Source organism: Eublepharis macularius, chromosome 19 (assembly GCF_028583425.1).
Source record: "Eublepharis macularius isolate TG4126 chromosome 19, MPM_Emac_v1.0, whole genome shotgun sequence".
Classification (NCBI taxonomy): domain Eukaryota; kingdom Metazoa; phylum Chordata; class Lepidosauria; order Squamata; family Eublepharidae; genus Eublepharis; species Eublepharis macularius.
The window spans coordinates 16,379,788-16,397,201 of NC_072808.1; the positions used below are offsets into that span (position 1 = coordinate 16,379,788).

The 17,414-nt window shown below is 47.7% G+C and overlaps 2 protein-coding genes and 1 pseudogene across 3 annotated transcripts in view; 2 read left to right on the forward strand and 1 right to left on the reverse strand.

The window, feature by feature from the left end:
• CCDC120 (coiled-coil domain containing 120) overlaps window positions 1-4,121 on the reverse strand; it is a 42,729-nt gene extending 38,608 nt beyond the window's left edge. For both annotated transcript variants that reach the window (XM_055003929.1, XM_055003931.1), the window contains exon 1: window positions 3,744-4,121. The gene's annotated coding sequence lies outside the window, so the exon portion shown is untranslated. The remainder of the gene's footprint in view (window positions 1-3,743) is intronic.
• LOC129346648 (U6 spliceosomal RNA) lies at window positions 1,660-1,759 on the forward strand (annotated as a pseudogene).
• An 8,320-nt stretch (window positions 4,122-12,441) lies between the features above and the next one.
• TFE3 (transcription factor binding to IGHM enhancer 3) overlaps window positions 12,442-17,414 on the forward strand; it is a 47,607-nt gene continuing 42,634 nt past the window's right edge. Inside the window, exon 1 of the mRNA XM_055003407.1 lies at window positions 12,442-12,769. Coding sequence (XP_054859382.1) covers window positions 12,660-12,769 — 110 coding nt within the window. The 5' untranslated portion in view covers window positions 12,442-12,659. The remainder of the gene's footprint in view (window positions 12,770-17,414) is intronic.

Genomic DNA, 17,414 nt, shown 5'->3' on the forward strand with positions numbered 1-17,414 from the left:
TCCCCCTCACTGGCAGTTTTCAAGAAGAGGCTGGATGAATACTTGTCAGAAATGCTTTAGGCTGATCCTGCACTGGGCAGGGGGTTGGACTAGATGGTCTCTATGGCCCCTTCCAACTCCGTGATTCTATGATTCTATGGGTCACTAGGAGTGTGGGGGGAGGAGGTAGTTGTGAATTTATTGCATTGAGCAGGGGTTGGTCTAGATGACCCTAGAGGTCTCTTCCAACTCTGATTCTCAGACAGACAGACACTGACCCTGGAAAAGCATGCAAGAACTGTCGAGAGCCACCCATGGTGCAGAGGGTTAGAATGCCAGGTTAGGACTGGGGACACCCAGGTTCAATCCCCCGCTCTCCCACAGAACCTTACTGAGTGACCTTGGCCAGTCTTGCTTTCACAGCCTAACCTACTTTACAGGACAAAATGGGATGGGACAGAATGAATTACATCGCTTTGGATTCCCATTGGGGAGAAAAGCAGGGGATATATATTTAAATTAAATAGCATAAATCTAGGGGATTTCTGCCTTGTTCCTCCCTTCGAAGAGGGCAATGGGCCTTAGGCAGTTAAGTGCGTTCTCCATTTCTCCTCAATCTGTCTGCCTCCCACTCAGTCGTCTTTCACTGAAGTTGGGATTAGAAAATTTGCGGGAGAAGAAGCCGTCACCTGACTTTAAATCGGCTTAAGAGAGGAGAAGCCAGGGAGAGACGCTGTAATAATCATTCTCCTTCTTCCTTCCCACTTAACGCCCCGTTCCCTCAGGAGTCCAAAAACCCTCCTTGCCAATACGTCTGAAGGGCTTGCCTTTTTAAAATCCTTTCACACACATACACACAACACACCACAGGGAGGGCAGAAGTCTCGGGTCTCGGTTTCCTGTTCCATTCCACCACAATAGGTCTTCTTTCTCTGCCAGGGCAAGAATCCAGAATTCCTGGCTCTCTGTCCCACCCTCTTCTAACCCAGAAGACCTTTCGTATGGGAAGCTGGAAAAAAGGAATGTCGGATTTTGACCAGGGGCCTCTAGTTCATAAGAAAACCTGGGTGTGGTGTGTATCACACGCAGCAAAGCTGTTTGGAGGGCGACACCTTGAAACTGGAGTTTCCAAGCTTTAGGTTCAGAGCCGAGAAGGGGGGATCTCTAAGGGATAACATTTAGGAGACTCTAGTCACAGTAGGGCTCTATAGAACCTGGCAAGCCACGGTATTTACTTCCATATGGGTCTGGAAGGTGTGAGGGAGTCCCCAAACATAGTGGTTCTTCTTAGCCTTGCCTCTCCTGAGAGCCAAGCTACAAGTGACGCCTGACACAGGTTGGACGCTTGTCAGCTTCCCTCAAGTTTTGATGGGAAATGTAGGCATCCCGGTCTTGCAGCTGTAATGGAGAGCCAAGCTGTAAAACCAGGACGCCTACAATTCCCATCAAAACTTGAGGGAAGCTGACAAATGTCCAACCAGTGTAAGGCATCACTTGTAGCTTGGCTCTCAGTTGTTCACAATCTCTTTGGGCAACACTGCCCTCTCTGTTTACAGGGCAGAAGCCCACCGTGGAGTGCTCTGTGACCTTGGGCCAGTCGCACACTCTCATCCTAACCTACCTCACAGGGTTGTTGTGTGGATAAAATGGAGGCGAGGGGAACAACGTAAGCTGTCTTGGGTACTCAAGTACATAAACTAAAATGGGAATGATACAGAGAAGATTAGCATGGCCTGCTGGGGAGAATGATAAATGAAGTAAAATGATATTTACATATATTCTCTGTTGCCACAACCCTCTTTACACACACAGTTACCATTTATCCTAACCATAAATGTTCAACCAACACATTTTAGGTGCCGCAGGCCACGTGACATGCAACGGCTCTCAATTTAACCTCACCCCAGCCTCACAATTAATTCATCCCAGGCTTCTAAAGGGGAGTATTGTCAGATAGTTGCTAGGCGACGACCAATTGCTTCCTTCCTTTCTTTTCTGGAAGAACAAAGCAGCCCAGAAAGCAGTGGAGTTGGGGTACAAAAGCCATTCAACCCGACCCGGTCAAATTTGGGCCCACCCACGGCCCTCGGATGTTGGGGTTCCTGGACTGAGGTACAAACCCTGAGCTTAATTTTATCCAAGGTGCAAATCTTAAAACAAACAGTGCTTGCTCAGTCCTTGTGGCTAAAGAGTTTGGCTTGCACCCTTCTCTCAAACCTGAACTCCCACCAGCCATGGGTTAGGAGATTACATTTGCTTTCCAGTACACAAAGTGGGCTTTGGCCCACAAAAGCTTATCTGTCTTTAAGTCCTTTTTTTGGCTTTAACAGACTACAGATTCTTTCCTTGGGTAGAGGGAAGGGGTGAGTCAAATTCATCGCCAGCCCAGTCAAATTAAACTAGGTCAGCCTGCCGCAGAGCTTCTCAGAATCTCCCTGCACCGGGCTAACTATTGCTGTTTCCCAATTAACAACCCAACCCAGAAGTTTCACTCCCAAGAGCTACCTTTTTGGGTTCCTGTTGTTACTTCCAGACTTTAGCGCCCCCCCTCCCCATATTTGCTCCAGATCGGGTTGGGCCGTTTCCCTTTCTGCCCTATTTCACACATTCAACCTTTGAACTGCCTCCCCCGTAGCTCATTCACAGCATGATACAAGACAGGGGTTGTGTGTGCGCAGTTATGCGCAACAGCCGGCTCCAGCCAGGGGACGTTCAGGCAGAACATCAATGCACAAGGGACTTCTCTCTTCCAAAACAGCTCCCGTGTGACCCAAACAAACTGGAAATACAAGTTTGCCAGAGGTGGCTGATGCGTCCACCTCTCAGGAAGGGCTGGGCAGTTGTTGCTTCTGGGGGGCTTCTTCCATGAGCTTCTAGGGTACTGCTGAGAAGCGGTTTATGCAGTGATCTTTCACCTAAGCACTGAGGTTTCGGCTGTCGCTGCATCAGAACAATTTATGCCACAGATTTTTTCTCCCAGCCCATAGCAAGTCATCGCTCAGGCAGGGAGGGAAGGTTACAGCATCACGGAGAGATCACTCAAAGTCAAACATGTCATCTGTCTGTCTAATGGGGTCTTTGCCCCCTCTGTTGACTCCGAGAAGAAAACGCTCCCCGTCTCTGCTGTCTCCCCAAATATCCCCATAACGTCGCTGCCTTTTCTTCAATCACAAGCCCACCAATTCATGCGCACAGCCAGTTGCTGGAAGCAGTCTAGACATACTGGGACACGACTGGGTTTTCTTTAGAGGGATTTGTGCACAGAGGAAAGAAACGGGGTCTACTTCCTCGGACCAGATCCTGACTCTGCTTCCTTCCCCCCCACCCCATACCTTGACCCAGATCAAAAGTATCTCCCACAGCACTCCAGCCCACTGGCTAGAACGCTGGGTTCAAATACTAAGGACGCTACGAATTTAATCCGTTATCCCATTCATTAATTCACACACACAAACAGCTTGCGCCAGCTATGGAATTCCTATGGGGGAGGGGGGGAAAGATGCACGTTCCAGATCTATCCCTTTGTGCGATTGCTCTCCCCCCCCAGCTTCCAACACAGGTATGGGACTGGCCCCCAACCAATGCCCCCCCCCAGCCAACAAGGCCTGATTTCCACCTTCCTACATTGATCCTACTGATCAATGGACTACTAGACATTATACACCCCCCAAACTTTTCAGGTGGATGGAGGAGGAACTGCAAAAAACCAAAACGCGCCCCCCACGACCTCCCCCCCCCAATTCCCCACGGCTGTGGCCTCTCACCATTTTTTCTCCCCCAAGACAATGCTGAGCCCCCCTTGATCCGGGCTGGCGTGGCAGCGCAGACGAGTCTGGGAGGAGGGAAAGAGAGATCTGCATGGATTGCAGGGCTGGGGGCGCGCGGGGGGGTCTTCACTCCCAGCGCCGACCCCGTTTGCGATCGCCTAAGCCGGCCGCCTTCGCCCCCATTTCCAAGCGGGGCTGGGGGGGCTCTTGGTCCGCTGCAAACGCCAGGATTGCGCGCCGGAGGGGGGCAGCCGAGGACCCCGGGCGGGAGGGCGGGGGGCTTATTGTTTGTTTACCTCCCGGCGCCCAGCCCCGGTGGGCTCCTCGTCCTCTGCCCCTTTCCCACCGACACAGACACGCACAGAGGCCAGCTGTGCTCTGGCTGTTGCCTGCACACCCCTCCACGTAGGGGGGGGGGGCGTGCGTTGTAATGTGTGTGCGCGCGTCCTTCTCCAGCTGTGCGCTTTAACTCTTCGGGCGCTGGACGGAAAGGGACAGAGAGAGAGAGAAAGAGAAGCCGCCGCCTCCGGCTCGCCCGCGCCCTCTGCAACCGGGAAGACCCCGCCGCTCAGTTGCGGACGGGAAGGCTGCGGGTGCGCGAGTGCGGAAGGGAAAGAAGCGTCTTCCCGTCGCAGGCTGGCGGCGCCTTAAAACGAAGCAAGGGTTCGTGCCGGCATCAGGTCGCGCTGATACCTGGCTGTGGCCTACTGACCCACCTGTTTTGGGGAGGGGGGTGTCAAGGTGGTCGTGGAGAGTGCCCGCAAGTCATAGCTGGCTGATGGCGACCCCTGCTGGGGTTTTCGTGCCAAGACGCTTAACAGAGGTGGCTTGCCACTGTCTGCCTTTGTAACCCTGTTTTTTGCTGGACTGAAAAGGGTTGCCAGCTCCAAGGTGGGAAATTCCTGGAGATCTCAAGGGTGAAACCTGGAGAAAATGGGGTTTGGGGAGGGAAAGGACCTTGGCATGGCATAATTCCATAGAGTCCACCCCCCAAAGTAGCCAGTTTCTCTAGGTGAACCTCTGTGGCCTGGTGACCAGTTGTAATGCCGGGAGATCTCCAGCCACTACCTGGAGGCTGGCAACCCTAGCTGGAGGTCTCCCTTCCAATTACTAATCAAGGCCGACCCTCCTTAGCTTCTGGGATCTGATGAGATCAGGCTCAGCTGAGCTATGCAGGTCACGAATTGGGCATTCCCTTTGGGCAAGTGCAGGCTCCATTATTCCCTGAGGGTGAACATGGTATCCATTATTACCAAAGGGCAAGCATCATCTTCCTTATTCCCTATGGGCAAGCATGATCTCTCGATTATTCCCTATGGGCAAGAGTGGTCTCATTTATATTCCCTATGGGCAATCGCTGTCCCCATTATTTCTTATGGTGGTGGTGGAGAGTTCGCTCTCATCAAAGTTTATGGTGACCCCTGGTGGGGTTTTCATGGCAAGAGACGAACAATGGCCATTGCCTGCCTCTGCAAGCCTGATCTTTGTTGGAAGTCTCCCATCCAATTACTAACTAAGGCCGACTCTGCTTAGCTTCTGAGATCTGATGAGATCGGACTCCTCTGGGCTATCCAGGCAAGCGGGTGTCATAGCCGTACATAAAAGTGCTGCCTGGTGAACAGGTGCTGCTCGTATCAGGGGAAGCAAGCTGGAGTCCACCAGAGTCGATGCTGGAATCCTGTTTGCTTAACGGTGGGGACCCCAAGACTCTGACCACACATCTTTACCGTTGCGCAAAATTTTGCAAAACTCATGGAACGTCAACATCTTCATGGCACGATTTATGACATCATCGCACCATGAGATGGAATTATGACGGGAAATTGCGCCACGAAGACGCTGTCATTCCATGAGTTTTGGCGGATTTTGCACAATGGTAAAGACGTGTGGCAACGGCCTTTCTTTAGATGAAGAAAGCAGTTACCGATGCAGACGCGGATCAATGGAAACACACATTCGGAAGCACACAGCCTTTTATTGTTCCTATTTATTTTTTAGTGATCTCTGCCCTTGGTAAATCACATGCCCCTTTGGGTTTCTATTTTGCTTTTTTCCTCCCACCAGAAATATTTATTTATTTACTCCCATTAAACCTGCGCCCCCACTTTTCTCTGCACTAGGGACCCAAAGTGATTTTCTTCTCTCTTTCATTTGATTCTCACAACAACCCTGCAAGGTAGATTCAGGGGTGAGAGAATAACTTTATTTATATATATATATATATATATATATATATATATATATATATATATATATATATATATATATATATATATATATATATATATAATTTATATATATATATAATTTTTTATTTATTTATTTATTTTTATATATATGTTAGAGGTCCTTGTTGAACTGTGTTTTATTGTTTGGCTGTTTTATATGGTCTTAAGTTATATTTTATATACTTTAGTATTTTAGTATTTTATGGTACTTATATATTGTTGTAATTGTTATAATATAACAATTGTATATATATAACAACATATAATATATAATTGTTATAATATGATATTGTGACCCACCCTGAGCCCGCTTGCAGAGAGGGCAAGATATAAATCCTATATATATAGGACCGTTGCAGAGCTAAGTGGCAGCAGGCAGGAGGCAGAGATTGTGTCAGCAATGTGTACTAATGGGTCAGCGATGTGTACTAATCTGCAGAATGGTAAATTTGGGCAGTGAAGCATGGTGTGAAAATAGGGACATTCCAATATTGAGTGTCCCCGTTTCTCTCTGTGAAATAATGGAGGGCACCCAAGCAAAATTCTCAATACCTTGCGAGACAAAGATGCACAGAGAAACAGCAAACATAAATATAGCCAGGGCTCATTTTGAAGGGGAATGCGCAGGAACGCAGTTCCGGTAGTTCCCCAAAGAGGTCACATGTCAGGTGGCCCCACTCACCTGAATCTCGGCCCTTTTGGGCCCGTTTCGGCCTGGATTGGGACCGAAACGGCCCGGATCACGCCTCTGACAGGTGGTGGATCACTCTCCCGCTCAGCAGTGGCCTGATCCTGACCAGTTTGGGCCCCATTTTGGCCATTTTCAGCCCGTTTTTGCCATTTTGGGCCCAATTTCGGTCCTGAATGGCCAGGATTGGGTCCAAAGCAGCCAGGATAGGTGATGTCAGGGGGTGTGGTATATGCAGATCAGTTATGCTAATGACACATTTCCAGTGATGGCAAGGGGCGTGGCATATGCTAATGAGTTATGCTGATGAGTTCCTCCAGCTCTTTTTCTATGAAATGACCCCTGAATATAGCCAGCCCTGAATATTCTTGGTCCTGGGGAGGCCACCTCCCCTTTCTCAGCCCCTCAGGCAACTCATTTCCTCTCTCAAAATGTCTTTCTCTAAAAAGTATAATTGTCCTAAGGGGCTTTAATTGAAGACCCAAGGCTGTTTTGAATGTCGGGTCATGTCTTTGTAATAACCAATCCATCAATCAGGCGGGCATGCAGTCAATCTAACGGCAAGAGTGCCTCTAGATATGCATGGGATCAACTGGGGAATCTCCAGGGATCCAAAATCAGATCCAAGGTTTTGGTTCTGACCTATACAGCCCTGAGCGGATGGGGACCAGCATACCTGCGGAACCACCTCTCGTTGTATCTACCCTGGAGAGTGCTTAGATCAGCTAATAAACACCTGCTGGGGGTACCTGGCCCCAGGGAGGCTCGACTGGCCTTGACCAGAGCCAGGGCCTTTTCTAGGGTTGCCAGCCTCCAGGTAGCGGCTGGAGATCTCCTGGAATTACAGCTGATCTCCAGGCCACAAAGATCAGTTCACCTGGAGAAAATGGCTAATTTGGGGGGTGGACTCTCTGGAATTATGCCATGCCAAGGTCCTTTCCCTCCCTAAACCCCACTTTCTCCAGGTTTCACCCCCCAGATCTCCAGGAATTTCCTAAGTTGGAGCTGGCAAGCCTAGCCTTTTCAGTCCTGGCTTCAACCAGAGGAACTCTCTATCTGTAGATTCTCGGACACGCCAAGATCTTCTATCCTTTCGGCAGGCCTGTAAGACTGAGATGTTCCACCAGGCATATGGTTGAGGCCGGTCTTGAATCCAACCAATGAGCCTCCTTATCAGTCTCCGGTTGTGGGGGGGCTGCACAGTCATCTCCCCCCCCCTCATGAATTGTAATGTGGACAGTAATGACTGTTCCCTCCCCCACTGTGCACAGTTGCGGGGATGGGATGTACTAGGGGCTATCTTGGGAGCTGTTGTTCTGTGATAATCAGGATGTTGTTTTTGTTGTGAATTTCGAAATGTTTTTATAATTGCTGTAACCCGCTCCGAGCCTGCTTGCGGGGAGGGAGGGCTAGAAGCCTAATAAGTGAAATGAAATCCGAAGGTGTGAGTTGCAGGTTTGTTGTGAGTGCAAAGGAGACAAACGTTTTGCACATTCAGAGAGCTAATGATCCTTAATGGCGTGCATTCTCACAAGGGTAACAGACCAAAACATGTTCATATCCAGGAACTTAAATGAGGCGGCCTGTGCAGTGACAACTCACAACTAGTGGCTGTAATGCACAATTACATTTTATTGTTTGATGCCTGCAACACCCTCTCCTACCCCATACAAAGAAATGCATGAACCCTGAAAGAAAAATGTGAGTTTTATTGCTGAAATTACATAAACATACCACAGAAACCTGACCCAGCAACCCGCTTTGGTCCTAGGGGCCCATTTATTTAGTTCCCGCGTCACGACATTTTCTTGGCAGACTTTTGCTACGGGGTGGTTCGCCATTGCCTTCTGCAGTCATCTGCTCTTTACCCCCAGGAAACTGGGGGCCAAACTTCAAGTGACGCCTGACACAGGTTGGACACTTGTCAGCTTCCCTCAAGTTTTGATGGGAAATGTAGGCAGCTTGGCGGAATGTTGGACAAGTGACCGTTGAAAAGTCCACTGGACAGCAGTCAGAGAGCCAAGCTGCGAGACCAGGGTGCCTACATTTCCCATCAAAACTTGAGGGAAGCTGACAAGTGTCCAGCCTGTGTCATTAATCACTTGTAGCTTGGCCCTTAGTACTCATTTTACCAACCTCAGAAGGATGGAAGGCTGAGGGCCAAGCTACACATGACGAATGACACTTGAACGGCAAGTGGATTGAGTGGAGGGCAAGTGAACAGGGAGAAATACACTTGCTGTTCAAGTGTCATTCGTCATGTGTAGCTTGGCCCTGAGTCAACCTTGAGCCAGCTATCTGAACCCAGCTTCCTCCAGGATAAGCCAGGTTCCTTATTGATTTGTACTACATTTTGAGCATTACTTTGATTTGTGCTACTTTTTAAGCATTACTTTATTTTGTTGTTTGTCTTAACCTTTTGGTTAGTTTGGTGAGCCAGTTTGGTGTAGTGGTTTAGAGCGGGGGACTCTAATCTGGAGAACTGGGTTTGATTCTCCACTCCTCCACTTGAAGCCAGCTGGGTGACCTTGGGTCAGTCACAGCTTCTAGCTCTCTCAGCCCCACCCACCTCACAGGATGCTTTGTTGTGGGGATAATAATAACATACTTTGTAAACCACTCTGATGGGTGTTAAGTCATCCTGAAGGGCAGTATATAAATCATCATCATCATCATTTTATTATTACATTACCAAGACCAGTATACAGAAATTATGTTACAAAACCACTTATCAATAAAAAGAAAAACCATCAGTTAGTATATAAATCGAATATTGTTGTTGTTGTTATTAAAGATATAAGATAGCTTCCAGGAGATAGTTTACACATTCAGCTGCAAAAGTCTGGATAATTTCCCCTCTTTATTCTGTAAGCTGCCTCGAGTCTCTGTTAGAAAGGTGGGCTAAGTAAAACTAAATAAAACAAATATTGCTGAATGTGATCAGTTTATCTAGATATTTCTTATTCCCAACTTGTCCTTAGCTGGCAAGGTCCTTTCCTCATTCTAACCACTTTCCCAGCTTTCATTTTTAAACAAGTATGCCTCTAGCAGCTTTTCTTGCAGAGATATGCCTTTCCCATTATATCTTCCCCAATGAAATGGGCTAGCAATGTACTCTTTTAAATGAAAACTGGGAATTCAGAGAACCCGATACACCAATGTTTGTAATGTTGTAATGCTGAAGGGAATGATTTTATAGTAATATTCAGTTAAAAGGTAACGGTAGTCCCCTGTGCAAGCACCGAGTCATTACTGACCCATGGAGGGACGTTGCATCCCAACGTTCTCATGGCAGACTTTTGTTACGGGGTGGTTTACCATGGCCTTCCCCAGTCATCTACACTTTACCCCCCGGAAACTGGGCACTCATTTTACCAACCTCAGAAGGATGGAAGGCTGAGTCAACCTTGAGCCGGCTACCTGAACCCGGCTTCTGCCAGGATCGAACTCAGGTCATGAGCAGAGCTTGGGCTGCAGCACTGCAGCTTAACACTCTGCTTGTTTTTTAAAAAAGAAGAGAAAGCCCCCTAGTGGTGGAGAGAGGAAATGACCACTTTGGGCAAGCTTTGCTGATCTTTCCCAAATCTTTGCAAAAAATGAGGTTTGAGAAAGATCATCAGACAAAAGCCAGAGAACTCCTTTTTTATCATATACTTTTTATTAATTTTCAAACTAAGGATACATAAACATAAACATAAACATCTTGGGCTATCAAACATAACATCATAGGATATCAAAGGAGATAATATACAACAAAATATATATTATATTCATTTTCCGTCTCTACAATTCCTTCCTCTTTATATCTTCTTCTCCTTATTCTAGACCTAGTTTTCCTGTGAGTCTACTCTACTTGATTCTAATAAATATTCTCTCCTATCCTTGTATCATATACTCAATTTCTTGTTCCAAATCAAAAGCCAGGGAACTCCTGTGAGGTGCCACATGAATGTACTATTATCCTGTGGGGAAGCAGAAGGGAAAAGAATATTTCCCAACAGCATCTAACATGCGGCAAATGGCCTGTGTTGAAATGGCCTAGAGAGTGTCAGACAAGGATCTAAGAGGTTTGGGTTCAAATCCCTACTCCACCATCAAGGTTGCCCGTGTGTTGTTTTTTATCACTTAGATTTGGTAAAGAGGTGGGGACTCTATCCCGTTCTACTGTGTACCATCTGTTTCATTAAGTATATTTATTGTTGTTGATCATATTGAATTATGCTGCGTACTCCACCTTGAGTCTCAGTAAGAAAGGTGGACTATAAAATGTAAATAAGCTCACAAACAAATAAAGACTCCGATTCTGAATTTGGTATTTTTTTTACGTCTGCAGATGATACCACATTACTGGCAGAAAATAGTGAAGAACTGAAACGACTACTGATGAAGGTTAAAGGAGAAAGCGCCAAAGCAGGATTACAGCTGAACATCAAGAAGACAAAAGATAAGATTCTCTAGAAAAGTCAATGCTAGGAAAAGTGGAAGGCAGTAGGAAAAGAGGAAGACCTTCTTGTATAATTCTAACGCTCTGGACCCTTTCCAATAAGGCTTCAAACCAGGGCATGGGACAGAGACAGCACTAGTAGCATTAGTGGATGATCTCCGTTTGAATATGGACAAGGGCCATGCCTCCTTACTGCTTCTATTGGATCTGTCTGCAGCCTTTGATACAGTAGACCATGCTATCCTGTTGAGGCGTTTGGAAACAGAAGTGGGCATCAAAGGATGTGCCCTGGACTGGTTTAAATCGTTTCTCTTGGAGCAGACTCAAAGGGTTGCCGTTGGAGATCAGCTGTCTCCAGAACGGGAACTACCTTGTGGGGTTCCGCAGGGCGCAATCTTATCTCCCATGTTACAGTAATCTATCTGTCCGCTACTACCTCCCCTTTTTGTATGCTGACGGGCAGGAGTGCAGGACTGTCCTGTCTTGGAATGGTTTTATTGATTGCAGTTTTGATGCTGTGATTATTGTTTTTATGTTGTATTTTAATCAATGTTGTACCTCACCCTGAGCCCATTTGCAGGGAGTGCGGGTTAAAAAAACAATAAATAAATAAAGGAAGGAAGGAAAAATAATCAGGATCAACAATCCTTTGTTTAATTAGATTAGCTCTTGTCGTGATATCTGAATGCAACTAGCAGAATCCAGTATAAAAGAGGAGCATAATTTAAGAAGGGCCCTAAAAATGCCTGCTTGAATGAACAATTTAATCTGGCACTGGAGAGCTGATGAGTTTGCTGTCAGTTGGAGGTTTATGGGGAGGTCATCCCAAACATGAGGTGCCATCACATAAAAGGACCCGTCTTTCAGAGGTTTCTAATTGTCCTCTTCTCCAAGGTCCCTTCTTCTCTGGGGGCAGTTAAAGTCTTCTCTTCTTACTTTCATTCACAGGGAAATCGGGGCAGGCTTTGGGCTCACCCACTTCTTCCCTGCCCCTTATAGGGCTATTGAGGCTTGGAGCCGAACCAGGTGTGCAGTCTTTAAGGCGCCACTGGACTTTCGCTTTTATCAGGGTCTCTGCGCACATGCTCAGAACCACTCTTGGTATCCTCAGGTCCCAGGAACTGGTAAAAGAGGGTTTTGCTTTGCAAAGCACAAACATTTGCGTGGAATTAATACCTCCCCACACACACCCCACCTTAAAAAGAACAACATCGGCCCCCTCCTTCTGTGCCTTTCCACCTCCTTTCCACCCTCCCCTCGTCACCAGTGGGTGGATCCCATCTGATGTCATTTCCCGTGGAGATTCCCCCCCTCTCCCCCCTTGCAGCCGGAAAATGAAGCAATACCCCGGCTGGCTGTTTTTCTCTCGCTCAGGGAGGAGACGAGTCTCTCGCTGATCTCTTCCACGCTTAGCTCTCGAGGACCCCCCCCCCCCCTTTTAAAATCTACATTGCAAAAAATTGCAACCAGCTACGATCCCCTTCGACCCCATCAGCTGCTGAGAGCCCCAGATTGCATTGGGGGGGGCGCTCCGGGGGGGGGGGGGTCGGGGAATGATGTCCCATGACACGAGCGAGAAGCCCCCCAACCCTGACCCGCCGCCTGCCACTGTCTACGTCCTAGTGGAGGATCCGCGCTCGACAGACGCCCTCCAGCTGCTCAGGTGAGCCCCCCGGGCTTTGGAGGGAGGTGGCCTCGCGGGGAGGGGCGGGTGGGCGTTGCAGGAGAGGACCCGAGAGACGACTTCTGCGCGCCCGGAGCCGGAGCGGAGTGGCAGGGGCTGAGATCCTTTGGGGGGTGCGAGGGAATTGGCGCAAGTGTGGGTCCTCGTGCAAGAAGAGGGGAGGGGCGTGAGGGATTTGCACAAATGTGGATCCTCGTGCAGTAAGAGGGGAGGGTGCGAGGGAATGTACAGGAGTGTGGACCCTCGTGCAAGAAGAGGGGAGGAGTGCAAGGGAATGTGCACGAGTGTGGATCCTCGTGCAAGAAGAGGGGAGGAGTGCAAGGGAATGTGCACGAGTGTGGATCCTCGTGCAAGAAGAGGGGAGAGGTGCGAGGGAATAAACAGGAGTGTGGACCCTCGTGCAAGAAGAGGGGAGGGTACCATGGAATTTGCACTAGTGTGGATCCTCATACAAGAAGAGGGGAGGAGTGCAAGGGAATGTGCATGAGTGTGGATGCTCGTGCAAGAAGAGAAGTGCAAGGGAATGTACAGGAGTGTAGATCCTCATGTAAGAGGGGAGGGGTGCGAGGGAATGTGCACAAATATGGATCCTCGTGCAAGAAGAGAGAGGTTGAAGGGAATGTATACAAGTGTGGATCCTTGTGTGAGAAGAGGGGAGGGGTGCCAGGGAATTTGCACGAGTGTGGATCCTCGTGCAAGAAGAGGGGAGGGGCTGGGCTGCGTTCCTCTGGAGGGGGGCGGTCTGTTCCCTCATTGTGGAGTGAAATCCCAAGCCACATGGAGCTTTTGGGAGGACTGCCTTGCTGTCAGGTTGATCACCCGTACAGGGTGCTGTGGGAATTCTGGCACCATGGTTATTTCTCTGCCCCCACACCCAAAATCTGCCTTAGGACATGGTCATCTGTGGCCAGACCTAAGTTTTCTGTCCTCACACGTGTGTGCTTCAGGTGCGAAGAATACTTGCCTCACCTGTCCCTGCAGCTCGAACTAGGCCCCTGCCAAAGTTTTCTGTTTCCGGGAGAGGGAACGACCCACTGGAATGTACCAGCGCCGGGTGCAGATTAACAAGAACAGAGTTCAGTTCAGAAATCGGTGAAAGTACAGTGGTATGGGTTAGTACAGAGTAGGCAAGGAAGTGGCACCTCCCATTTTCTGCTTCCAGCTTCCCTAAGAAATTCAAATTACTGTCTCCCTAAGAAAACTGATTTTAGCTGTCTAGTATATATATATTTTTTTTATCCTGCCCTTTCCTCAGAGCTTTTGAGAGTCAAAGCTGCCTTTATCAAATACCACTTGAGAAAGGGAGCGTCGACTCTTGAAAGTGGCGGCCTGGAAATCTAGTTGGTCTTTAAGGTGCTACTGGGCATGGATCTTGCTGTTCTACTGCAGACCAACACAGCTACCCCCCCAAAACAGAGCACAACACCGCAGAGGCTTAACCAAACTGGAATCTGGCAACACCTCAAACCCCGACAGAATTTAGCCAAGTACAAGTGTCGGTGAGTCAGAGCTCATCCAATGAAGTCCATCATGTATATAACGGGATTGGCTGAATAGATATATCGTTCCTGCATCTTTTGAAGTGAACTCTGGCTCACAAAATCTTACGCTGGAATACGGGGCCACTGGACTTCTGTTTAGTCTTGCCACTCCATGGCTACCAATCTGGAATAATCACCCGGCCTTATTGTCACTCCTGGGATATATGAAGCAATGCTAAAGGCCAGCGTGCCTCTGAGCATGTGCCAAGAGCATTTTGTTTATACACTCCCCAGCTGCACTTTGAGGGCACAACCTTTTCCTTTTCAATACTCCATTTAGAGAACATGCAATCCTGGAAAGAGGATTCGGGATTCCCCTACCCTAGAAAATTCACTCCTGCAGGGATTCTAAATCCAAGCTTGGCAGGGATCTGGGACGCTGTGTACCCAGTCTGGGTGATTTCCCAGCCTTGTGCTTTGAATTTTTGCAGGAAATCGTATGAAAGAGAAAGAAAGAAACTTGTGGCAATGGAGCGGGGTGGGAGGGGGTGGGTAAGGAGACTCCATGACTCATTTTCCTTCTATTTTGCTGACAGCTCTGCCTCTCCAGGCTTCATTTTTTCACTTCTTGTTTTTCTTTTTAAACTCTCTGCTGACTTCAGCTTTGACCCGATCCCCTCTCAGTACCAGTCCCCGAGTGGTTGTTTTTTTTCTTCCCCTGACCGGCTTTCAAATCTTTATTTTTCCGTTCTCATCCTCTCCTTTGTATCCCGGTCTACATACGCGACAGCAGAATGGGATGGTAGAGTCCTGAAACGGCAGAATGGACAGTACCACTTCACATTGCTGGTGTGTGTTGAGATACAACTTTTGGCATGTTCCTGCGTCTCAAACACAGCTTGAAAATAAAATTTAACCTCCTCCTCCCCAAAAAAACATCAAGGAAGAACGTTCTAATCTTGTCTGATTCTGGACACAATCGGCTTTCTATGGGGGAACCTCCACAAACATGATTTCCCCTCTGTGATGGTACAGTCCACTCTGCCATTCCCAGGATGCAACCGTGTTCTAATTGAGAAACTAGAGTTCTGATGGAGAAATGGCTGGGATTTGTCCTCTTATGTGTTACCATTGATTTAAGGCCGTGGGAGCCAGCTCGTATGCACTGTGGGTCTGAAGGCAGTGGTGTCTAATGGTTAGAGAGACGAGAGTAAGGGAGCCCGAAAGAGTTACACTATATCTCCAATGAGATTTGGTTTTGTAATCCAAATAAACTCAAATAGTGTACCCTGCTGGGACTGTGTAGTGTGCAGCATGTCTGTAGCCTAGAATGCAGAAGTTGGCTGCCTCGTATGAAGGTGGTTAGAGCAGAAGGAAGTCTTGGGTTCGAATGCCATTTCTGTTTTGTGGTTTAGGTGAGTCATTCTCGGTGCCAATCAAGACGTTTGTTAGTCTTGAAGGTGCCTCAAGACTCGGTCTTATTTTGGGCCACCTGGGCTAACAGACCGTCCCTTAGGAATCTTGCAATCTCAATTATATAGTAACGTGGCTCACACAGGAGCGCCGATGATGGAGACGACAGAGTTATGTAGTAGATGGATGCAGAAAGCTGGTGTCTGCAACCTTTTACAACTGCAAACATTTTATTTATTTATTTACTTCATTTTTACCCTGCCTTTCTCCCCAACAGGGACCCAAAGCAACTTACATCATTCTTTCTTCCATTTATCCTCACAACAACCCTGTGAGGTAGGTTAGGCAGAGAGTGTGTGACCAGCTGGAAGTCACCCAGTGAGCTTCCCTGGCAGGGAGGGGAATTGGAACCCAGGTCCTTGTTTGGTACTCTAACCACTAGGCAACACTGGCCCTCCACTGATTCTTTGTTGATCTCGTATTCTGAAATTTGACATTTGATATTTCGACAATAAGCTAGAAAAACAAGAATCCCCACCGTAACTGACTAACTAGTTAAATTTGAGGCTATATACACAAGAATGAATACAATAGCTTATATCATACAGAAACCATTCAGTTATATTCATTCAGCTTTGCACCCGAGATTAGTCATTTGGAGAATCGCTATTGACTTGTAAATGACGACGGATTAAAGACACTTCATTGGAGAATCAGTTTGGAAACGGCACGTTCTTGAAAAAGAATTTTCTGAAACGAGGTGGTCAATCAAGCCGGCTCCACGTCGAACAGAGCCGTGGAAAACGTCTTCTTCTCTCTCGGAAGCAAGAAAAGAAAAAAGTTGGACTTAGTCACTTTATTGGACTCTTGGATTAACCTATCACTTATACTTTAGGTTGAAGAGCCCCGTAGCGCAGAGTAGTAAGCAGCAGTACTGCAGCCCAAGCTCTGCTCACGACCTGAGTTCGATCCTGGCGGAAGTTGGGTTCAGGTAGCCGGCTCAAGGTTGACTCAGCCTTCCATCCTTCCGAGGTCGGTAAAATGAGTACCCAGTTTCCTGGGGGTAAAGTGTAGATGACTGGGGAAGGCAATGGCAAACCACCCCGTAAAAAAAAAGTCTGCCAAGAAAACATGATGCGACGTTCCCCCATGGGTAATAACTCGGTGCTTGCACAGGGGACTACCTTTACCTATACTTCATGTCAATGAATGGTGCTTATTTATAGTGTTTTAACCTTCATTGAGAGTATTCATTATGCTCAGATATTTATATTGTTCATGCCGAATTGTAACATCTGTAATTGAATGCAAAGCTGAATGAAAATAATGGAATGGTTTCTGTATGATATAAGCTATTGTATTAATTCTTGTGCCTTGATCTGGATAGCCCAGGTGAGCCTGATCTCGTCAGATCTTAGAAACTAATCAGGGTCAGCCTTGGTTAGTACTTGTATGGGAGACCTCCAACGAAGACCAGGGTTGCAGAGGCAGGCAATGGCAAACCACCTCTGTTAGTCTCTTGCTCTGAAAACCCCACCAGGGGTCGCCATAAGTCAGCAGTGAGGGGATTCTCCACTACCAGTTACGGTGGAGATTCCTGTTTTTTAACCTTTTACAACTGAACAGCCCAAATATGTCAAATTTCAAAACATGAGATCAACAAAGAATCAGTGGAGACCCAGTGTTGCTTAAGGGTTAGAGTACCAGCCAAGGATCTGGGTTCTAATTCC